At 39.8% G+C, this 10818-nt stretch overlaps 1 protein-coding gene across 1 annotated transcript; it reads left to right on the top strand.

Moving 5' to 3' along the window:
• Positions 1–546: 546 nt before the first annotated feature.
• Positions 547–10379, top strand: LOC131229030 (cytochrome P450 81Q32-like). The gene is made up of 2 exons (XM_058224887.1): positions 547–1526; positions 9563–10379. Exons 1-2 carry the CDS (start codon positions 594–596, stop codon positions 10178–10180), a joined length of 1551 nt encoding a protein of 516 aa, XP_058080870.1. The 5' UTR covers positions 547–593; the 3' UTR covers positions 10181–10379.
• Positions 10380–10818: the final 439 nt, after the last annotated feature.

Below are 10818 nucleotides of genomic sequence, written 5' to 3'. Positions count from 1 at the left end.
AAGAGGGATATAAATCATAGGTGGACCATACCCAAGAAAACAATAGTGAGTGGAGTGGATATCCATCATTAAAATCCTCCTAAAGTGCACTGTATTGTTTATTTGACATCCAATCTATTATATAGGTCATACGTACAAAGATTAAGAGAAAAAACAAAAATGAGCTTGATACATAACTTTCATGGCCTTAAAAAGTTTTTAATGGTCGACATTCATTCAATACTGTTTTCTATGATGTGGTTTACTTGAGATTAGGATATACCTAATTTTTACTCTCATACCATAAAATTATATATATATATATATATATATATATATATATATATATATATAGAAAGATGGACGGCATGGATGAAACACGTACATCATAGTCGGCCCGAGGAACACCGACCACCAGCCATTGGCTGGTGGCATGGGAGTAGCCAGTCCGTTTCCAAACACATACTGTATACCCGCCGCCACCATCATTGTTGTAATCCGATACCAAATCTGACGTCATGGATGTCGCAAATTCATTTGGCGCATCTACACTTGAATTGTAAAACACCATTTCCCACTGCATTATAAAGTAGCTAGACCCTACTCCGTCTCTCATGCACACCAGAAATATGGATATCTTCTTCTCCATTTTAGCTCTCCTCTTCTTCTCTTTCCTCTTCTCAATATCGAAGCGCCTGCTCGCAAAACCAAAGAAGCTTCCACCATCACCACCATCTCTTCCCATCCTCGGCCATCTCCATCTAATTAAAAAACCCCTCCATCGATCTCTGACCGTCCTATCCAACCGCTACGGCCCCATCCTCTCCCTCCGTTTCGGCTCTCGCCCCGTCCTCCTTATCTCCTCCCCTTCCTCGGCCGAGGACTGCCTCTCCAAGAACGACATCATCTTCGCCAACCGCCCTCGCCTCCTCTTTGGCAAGCGCATGGCCTACAACTACTCCGCTGTCGGGTGGGCTTCCTATGGCTCCCACTGGCGCAACCTCCGCCGCATCGCCACCATCGAGATCCTCTCCTCGAACCGCATCAAGATGTTCTCTGCCGTCCGAATCTGGGAGGTCCACTCCCTTGTGAAAGACCTGTTCCAGGATTCGGAATTGGGGAAATCGGTGGTGGAATTGAAGACGAGGTTCTCCCAGCTCACCTTCAATGTGATGATGGGGATGATAGCTGGCAAACGGTATTACGGAGAGAATGTGGTGGATTTGGAGGAGGCGAGGCGATTTAGGGAGATTGTTAAGAAGGTGCCGGCAGTGGCCGGAGAGTCGAATTTCGGAGATTTCATCCCTTTTTTGGGGTGGATGGATTTGGGAGGGGTTGAGAAGAGGATGGTGAGAGTGGCGAGGGAGAGGGATGAGTTCTTGCTGGCTCTCATCAATGAGCATCGAAGGAGAAGGAACAAGGACGATTTTTCTTGCGAACAAGGAGAGGGGAAGAAGACGAAGAAGACGTTGATCGATGTTATGCTGTCTTTGCAAGAAACACAGCCCCAATACTACACCGATCACATCATCATGGGCATGATTGCGGTAATTATCACCTATCTATACGCTTCTTGGCCACTCTGTGTAGTTATCTAGACCGTTCATTTATGTGGTCCTGCCTTGATAGGAAGGATCTCACGCGTTGGAGATCTCTCTGTCAACACATAAGTGGCTGATGCCCTGGATCATTACGGTGGGGACAGAAATGGACAATTAGATCAGCCTGGACTCTTCGTGACCTATTTGGGTCACGAATGATATCAGCTATTTTGACTTACTTCGAAGGCCGACTGCATACTGAGTTTAGCCTACTGAGGAACTATGGGGCTCATCTACGTGGATGCATGTGTGTCACCGTGGATGTATGTGTCTTATCCACACCGTACGTCCATCCTGTTTTAAAGATTATTTTAAAGATGAGCCCAAAATTGGAGTATGCCCAAAAGTCCAGTGGACTACACCGTTGAAACCTTCCCTGGGCCATAGTGATGTTTAATTGTCATCCAACCTGGATAAGGTCACATAGACAGTGTCTATGATGAAGGGAAAACACAAAAATATAATCTTGATTCTAAACTTCGTTGGCCACGGAAGTTTTCAACGATATGTGTTCATTTCAAACTGTAACCTGTGGTATGGTCCACTTGAAGTTTAGATATATTTTAATTTTGAGCTCATGTTATAAAATGAGTTCATAAAACAGATGAACGGGGTGGATCAAATAAACTACAGTATCATCACAGTGTTTACTTCCCAAAGTTACAAAGTACGCAGAATCTGCTTCCGGTAATTAATAGAAGAGAGCTGCGGGCACCACTGTGTCAAATTTCTTTCTGCGCGTATTTTCATTTCATCTTTTATCTAGTTTTTCTCGCAGTAATATTCAAAAAATCTGTTAAATAGAATATTAAAAATATTTATTAAAAATTAAAAACTGACCTTTTTATAAATTTTTTTAAAAAAAATTAGTATAAAAATAAATTTATATAAATCCTAGTTATTTATTTCATAAAAAGGCAAGCTATTCTTGTGACAAAATTGCAAGAAAATTAATTGAATAATGACAAGATTTTGAATACCTTTTAATACTCTCATGATAATATTGTTTAATGATTTTTAGGAGAAAATATGGTGATGGTTTTAAAATCTCGCCATATGACTTGATACACAGGAACTTGGAAATCGCACACAAGGGATACTTGGGTGTGGAAACCAAGTGTTGGAAGCAACTATCTAGGTCTGTATGAGAATCTGACTGGCTAACAATTTTTAACTCTTGCATAGTGGAAAATTATTAGTTAGAAGACCACCCTCGGACATTTTCAATTTTAACCGTCCAATATATTAATGTTCACTACTCTCACGTTCAGGTACATCTGAACCCTGACAAATAATTTGGACAGTCTAATTTGATTTGCATTTCTTAGTCCAGTAAAACCGGTGTCTAAGTGCTGTGACAATTTAATTATTACCATTTTCAAAAAAAATATTGGTGATACTTTAGCCATACACATCTGATGGCGGGTCGCAAACACTTTCACAACAAGATGGATCATAGAAGGGCAGATTAAAGGCAAAAATGATCCAAACTGTTAGAACCTTAAATCAATTGTGTCTCACAATCTGAGATGAGTTTTTTGATATACTATATCTAATTTTGGGGTAGGAGAACCTACTTAAGCCAATCAACCCATTATGCCAGGTTGCCTACACTGGATTTGCGAGATTCCATTGTATCGACGGTCAAAAGTTCTATTCATTTTCATTCTTACTACAAATAGTATATTTTAGTTCAATTATAACTTTGCATCCTTTGAGTTGTAGAAGTGTTGCCCAAGATGAAAAGGTTTTAGAAAAGTTAAGAGAATAACCTGGTTGGCACAAATTGGACACTTAGGCCTCGTTGGTTAAATCTAAAGCCTAAAGACTGAATATGAAATTTGAAGTAAAAAAAACTTGATTGATAATTATGGCTGAATGAAAATTAAGTATTGAATTTGAAATAACTTATTTGTTAACAAACATCTTAAATGTCTGAAATATGTTAATTTGACACATTTGCCCCTATCTCCTGTTTGGAAATGTTTTACGTTATAAAGAAATTATTTTTTATTAAATGAAAATAAAATCATTATATTTAATTCAAATAAATTAAAATACTTAATAGGAAACTAAAATATCATTATTCATAGGGCCCTCAGTTCCTCTTAGCAGGAAGATTGTCATTATGTGTCGTATAGGGTTGAGCACCAGTAGTAACAAAACCTTCAAATAAGGCCCACCTTGATGTTTATATGCTATCCAAACCGTTTATAAGGTCATTCCCAATTGGATGAAGTGAAAACACCTAAAATATAGCTTGATACAAAACTTTTATGGCCATAAAAATGCTTCAATGGTGCTCATGACGGAATGCCCACTATTTCCTCTTGTATGGCACACTTAAGTATTTTATAAACTTTAATTTTAGCCGCACGTCCTTGAATGACCTCGCAAAATGGATGGACAGGGTGGATTTCTCAAAAACATCGCGGTGGATCCCACCCAACACTATCGCCCAGGAAGTTCCTGTGCAAGGCTTTCGCAAGAAGTACTACTTCGATTGGCTAGTGTACCACACACCACTATATAGCTGTTGTAGGTACATGTCGTATGAAGACGAGCATTGACGCTCCTGAGCTCCAAGTTGTACGAACGGTTCAAAGAAGATCAAAGTTACATGGCCCCACAGTGATGTATTTATCATATCTACACTGTTCATCTATTTTTAGAGATCATTTTAGAGCATTATCCAAAAAAATGAATCATATCCAAAGATCATCTGAACCACACCAGAAATATCAGCGGAGATAATGATTTTCCCCGTTAAACAATTCGTAGGGCCCATCATAACGTTTATTTTCCATCCAATCTATTCATAAGGTCACAAAGACCTGAATGAAGAGGAAAAACAAATTTCATATTTATCCAAAACTTCTATGACCCCAAAAAGGGTTTCAGTGGTAGACGTTCAATCCCCCACTGCTTTTTGTAGTATGGTCCACTTGATAGCTAGATGTGTCTTATTTTTCGTCTCAAGCCTTCAAACAAGCTCTCCAAATGAATGGACGGTTTGGATATAACACATACCTCCAGATCAAACCCATAGAACTTGCTGACATCAACACAGCTACTATATGGCTGGTGTGAGGTAAACCAGCCAATCCACATTCCCTTCTGTGGACGCGGATTGGATACTTACAAGTTGAGTAGCGAGACTCGCTACTGAAGTGACGTCACCAAGTTATGTGGGCCCCATCATGATGTATGTTTTGTATCCACGCCGTCCATCCATTTGGAAATATAATATTAGGTAAAGATCCAAAGAATGAGTTAAATCCAAAGCTCCAGTGGACCTCACCACAGAAAACAGTTGGAGAGTGATACCCACCATTAAAAACTTAAATAGGCGACAGAAGTTTTTGATCAAGCTGATAGTTGTTTTTTCCCCTTCTTTCATGTCTGTTTTAACTTATGAACAGGTTGGATTTCAAATAAAAATCACGATGAGCCTTAGGAAGGTTTCAACGATCTCCTCACTGTTATTTGTGATGGGGTCAACTACATATTTAGATCTGCCTCATTCTTTAACTCATGCCCTAAACTTAAATCTCTAAATAAATGGACGGTGTTGGTAAAGCACACACATCAGAGTAGGGCCCACATACATCATAGTAGGCCCACATAACTTGGTGACGTCACTTCGATAGCAAATTTCACTATTCAAACCTGTCAGTAGCTAATCCGCGTCCCCGCGGAAACAGATTGGCTACTCCCTGCCACCAGCCCATGGCTGGTGGTCAGTGCTATGTGGGCCCACCATGATGTATGTATTTCATCCATGTTGTCCATCCATGTTTCTAGATCATTTTATGGTATGAGACTAAAAATGAGGTATATCCCAATCTCAAGTGGACCACATTACAAGAAAATAGTGTAGAATGAACTTCGACCATTAAAAACTTTTTGGGGGCCATAAAAGTTTTCGATCAAGCTGATCTTTGTTTTTTTCCATTCATCTGGGTCTATATGACCAAATCAACAGATCGGATGTCAAATAAACAGTACATTGGGCCTTAGGCGAATTTTAACGGTGGATATCCAATCACTATTGTTTTCCTGTGGTGTGGTCCACCTGAGATTTGTATTCCTCTCATTTTTGGCATCACGCCCTAAAATGATCTTTAAAAATGGATAAAACACATACATCAGGGTGGCCTCAAAAAAGTGCCCCATGTTAAAAGTAAGGATGTGTATAACCCAAGGGAGAAAATCTCTCTCGCAAAGGATAATTTTAGATTAAAAAAATAATAATCAAAGAGCGCATTCTTCATTCCCCATTAAGCTAGACTTCCATCACTGAAAATTTTCAACATCAAGGACTCTCATCACCAAAAAATTTCAACATAAAATCGTAGAGCGCTTTCCTTCTTATGCGTTAACAAACACCACTAAACATGAAATATTTTCCAAATTCCGCGTGAAGTACAAAAATTCAATGTTAACAAACAAACCCTTACTATTTTTGGCCGAAAACAATGAAGTGTAATAGAAATAGAGACGATCTATAAATAATAAGTTTACTATTCATAGTAAATCACGTTTTTAGGATATTTGAGTTACAGATGAAGTCCAAAACTCCATCCTAGTTTTGGCTCATTATTTAAAGGATTGTAATTTCATTTCTTTTTTATCAATTAAATTATTTTGAATTTATCAGGAATTAATTATTCATACTTTTATCCCTCGTAATTTCGAGGAAACTCTATGAGGTGTCCAGAGAGCTCTTTGTATTCAAAGTAGTTATTCTCCGAGGAAGACGGTGATCAACCTCATCATGTCATTCCTTGCACCACGAACCATCCAAATTGCTGACCTAATTTTGGATGTGACATAATCTAAAATTAAGATTGTGTGTGTGTGTGTGTGTGTAGATGCTTAGAAAACTAACATGTAGCAGCACCATTATATGAGAGATCAGGATGAGATTCTCACAGCCATACAATCAGCAGAAGGAAGATAATGAGAAGCTAGAAGCTAGGTAAAGATAAAGCTAGAACGGCTATAGTCACTAGACACACGTCACACGATGGGAAATGTAAGATCAAACAATCATCATCTACATGTAGTAAGATACAAATGGTCATAATTATGTAATGGCTTGAGAGTGTTCATGCTCGAACGACCTATTCACAATAATTATTAGTTACATCTGGCAAAATGTAATTTTCTACAATTGCTTAGTAGCCGAGACAATTACTCCTGAGACCGACTACATGATAACTCTACAACAACCGTCCCAAATGCCAATAAATAAAGCTAAGAGTGAAGTGTTCTAGGTCATCACCAACCCAATAAAACCTGACGTAGTGCTGCTTATTTCTATTCATCATGAACGTTTATCTTTTTGTTTTATTGTAATACCACATCAATTGTATGTGTAATGTTGCATCCTAACATGAGGCATGATTTTTAGTTATCCCTCCACCCTCCATCCCCTATCACATCGTTGGATCACTAGGAATTAGATCTCTCAATCTTGAACTTCCTATTATGAGTTAATTGATTTCGATCTCCTGAATTTTCAAATAGGCACTCGTTCCATCAATCATCTTGACATGAACCTATCTTTTGCCAAGACTTTAAATGAATTGTCACTCTTGCTGGCTGTCTAGTTGCAAGCCTGGCTCCTACTATCTTGCTGGCTGTCTCATTGCAAGCCTGACTCTTACTAGATTTTCAAATAGATGGTCAAAAATTTGCTCTCCATTACTTGTCTTGCCACGAGCTTGATCGAATAGACGGTGACCCTTCCTCCACCCACAACCATCTTGCCACTAAGCTTAGCTCGCGCTAATATTTGGTAAGCAATGCTATATTCAAATCATATAAAGATACAACAACTGATGGTTAATATCTAAGCAAATCTCTACCATCAACTTTTAAAATCCATGATATCTCAAATCAAATCATTACTAATCTAATAGAGTAAATGATTATCATCGGGTGGATCAAGTGATTCAACGGTCGTTTTCAGTGATCTAGAAGATCTATTTGTCAAATGATAATTTTAACGTTCATTAAAAAAATCCAACAGTTACTTTTAAGTTTTGATGATTCAGATCAATGAATCAAGATATGATTGATGATCCAATAGATGGAACATCTTAGACTTGAGAACGATGAGCTTGATGGTCTTTTTGATTATTAGTTCAAATTATAACAGTTTATATATATATATATATATATATGGGAAAAGGTACTATGCGCTCGACCTCACCACTCCGTCCCATGAGGTCGAGCTGTGTGGGCCCCACCGTGATGCATTTCGAACATCTACCCCCATCAGTCAGATGCACCATTCCATCGTGGGCCTAGGTCTCAAAAATCAAGTCAATCCGTGACTTGTGTGGGCCACACCACATACAGAAGTGGAGAGGGGCCGTGCACCATTAAAACATTCATAATCATTTTTTGGGCCCACCAAGATGTAGTTTGCAAATCTAGCCCATCCATTATGTGTGTCCCACTTGGATGAGGGTTCAAACCAAGTTTCATACGCATGCAAATTTCAGGTGGACCCTACCAAGTGCTTTTATATGTTTTAACGGTGTCTTCACATGATTTTAGATGGTATGGCGCACCTGAGTTCCGTATATGGCTAATTTTTGGGATATCCCATAATTTAAAGGGGACCCATCAAATGCACGGTGTTGATGGTCGACACGCATCACAGTGGGGCCCACACAGCTCAACCTCACGGTAGCTTATCAGGAGGTCGAGCGCATAGTACCTTTTCCCTATATATATATATATATATATATATATATATATATATATATATATATATATATATATATATATATATATATACACTTGAAAAATACATATCCTTGAAAATTCCAGGTGGATTACATAGGCCCATATCCAACACTTGTCTTACCGGTGGTACCCTAATTTACCGTCCAACCAATCAATAGTTTTCAATTTGCCATGCATGCGACATCGAACCCATCCAAAAGGTTATTGCATATTATGGGCTCACATGGTGGAAAATCAGCCCGATCCAATCACCAGGTGAGCCAACATGTTTTGTTTTATATCAGCGGCTATCCATCATTTTATATATTGCTTCTAATCTGAAGAGTGAATTGGGATGAGTGTGTTTTTTTTTTTTTTTTCCCACTACGTGATCCTTGTGGTGGGAAAGGACAGATAGGATGTCACACACATAAAAGGTTGGTACTGGTTGGATGGTAACTTACCATTCAATTGGATGGACATGAACATTTCTCTTGCATGTCTACTCAAATTTTCTACTCGCCCGGTAAAGAAGAAAATAAGAATATAGAATATGGATACGTACGATAGTGCAAACTTACTATACATATACAAACGCTTGAAATGACTACATTGCACAGGTACTTAGCTGCCGTCACCTTCTATCACTCTCCCTCTTGTTAGTGAGACCTTATCTTGCCCTGAAAAATCAAAGTGCCATACTCGACAGGGCTGTGATTAGGAATGCCAGCTTCGATCATAACGACTACAAATTCAGGCGCGCTAGTGTATTTTACCTTGGTAATAAGCTTTGAAGTCAGTTTCGCACCAGCATATTTTACCTTAGTAATAAGCTTTTGAGCCAGCTGAAAAACGTATGAGCGCGCCAGCAAAATACTTGCAAAAACACCTCGTTCGGAGTGGGGCCATGATACGTTGGGTCTGACTGTGGTTGCCCCATGCACCAAATTTCCTGGATTGGAAGAATCTATACATAGAATATTTTCATTTGTGAGTTGAATATGAGCCATTATTGTATTTTCTTTCTTAACCATCTATTCGTTATACCAATGGATGGCTAAAAGAAATTTTCATCTGAGTGTTGGTGCATGGTGCATGGACCATCCAAAGTGGAGCACATATATCAATGGTTCGGATCCCTCAGCCATTTGGACCCTACTGGTAAACTGAATCCAAATGCTATTGAACAAACCTTTTATCAGAGTATTGTATTACACCTCACATAGAATCCCTGTGATCAGGCACTACTAGCTGCGGGAACCGAGACGTCATCTCTGACAATGGAATGGGCCATGTCTCTGCTACTGAACCATCCAGATGTGCTGGAGAAAGCTAAAGCTGAACTGGACTTGCAAGTGGGACCTCGTTTGTTGGATGAATCAGATCTTGCCAAGCTTCCATACCTCGATTGCATCATTAACGAGACTCTCCGATTGTATCCGGTAGCCCCACTTCTACTGCCCCATGAGTCATCTGAAGAGTCCATCGTTGGAGGTTTCAACGTGCCATATGGCACGATGCTATTGGTCAATGCGTGGGCTATTCATAGAGATCCTAAGCTATGGGTAGACCCCATAGATTTCAAGCCGGAGCGGTTTCAAGGCCCAGAAGGGGCAAAGGAAGCCTTGAAGTTGATCCCATTTGGACATGGAAGGCGGGCATGTCCGGGTGCAGGTCTGGCTGTACGGATTGTGGGCCTGGCATTGGGGACCTTGATCCAATGCTTTGAATGGGAACGAGTTGGAGAGGAGAAGGTGGACATGACTGAAGGGATAGGGCTTACCATGCCCAAGGCCCAACCTTTGAAGGCAGCGTATAAACCAAGCCATAGCATGCTCAACGTACTTTCTCAGCTCTGAATATCATACACAGCCGTGAGCCGTTTGGTACACGTCGTACCATAGTTTGGATAGTATAGCCTGGATATGGTCGTTTAATGGAGTTTTTTTTTTTTTTCGTTTTATGGAGGTTACACTTGTAATGACTAATGAGAATGGATATCTCGTGTTTGGCACCAACCGTACTAATCAGCACAAGCCCATGTGAGATCACGCTCTATATTCATCCCGCCACACACTCACCACTCTGATGTTGTATGCTCGTGTGAGATGTGATCCATGTTTTAAGTGAGGCTCCACCCAGAGTTGGTATAAACATCACATCTGCATATTTACATGCCAGCGCACGTGCTATGGTGGACTAGGTGAACAACCAAACCTCTCATTAGGTGGATCCTACGGCTTAGCTGCCCGGCACTGGTTCAATCATCCGGTGTGCTATATTTGAATGAAATAATTGGACACTTGGGTGGTCTGTATTATGGGTCGCTAAAATCCAATGTCCGACATGATGGATGATCTACATCTAAGGTGGGGCCTGTATGATGGATAGCCCATATTGAAGTTGGGCCCCGGATGATCCACATTAAAAGTAGGTCTCACATGATGGATGGTTCATATTGAATATAGGGCCAAGGCAGCCCAACCTAATAAACAAT

Source organism: Magnolia sinica, chromosome 16 (assembly GCF_029962835.1).
Source record: "Magnolia sinica isolate HGM2019 chromosome 16, MsV1, whole genome shotgun sequence".
Lineage (NCBI taxonomy): Eukaryota > Viridiplantae > Streptophyta > Magnoliopsida > Magnoliales > Magnoliaceae > Magnolia > Magnolia sinica.
The sequence above is the reverse complement of the archived record's forward strand: the minus strand, read 5'-3'. Positions and strand labels throughout refer to the sequence as shown.

What these genes read in the sequence shown, in the direction of transcription:
- LOC131229030 (XM_058224887.1), top strand. Translation starts at nt 594, where the DNA reads ATGCACACCAGAAATATGGATATCTTCTTCTCCATTTTAGCTCTCCTC. An exon ending in TCATCATGGGCATGATTGCG is followed by an intron (nt 1,527 to 9,562) that starts GTAATTATCACC and finishes CCCTGTGATCAG; the next exon opens with GCACTACTAGCTGCGGGAAC.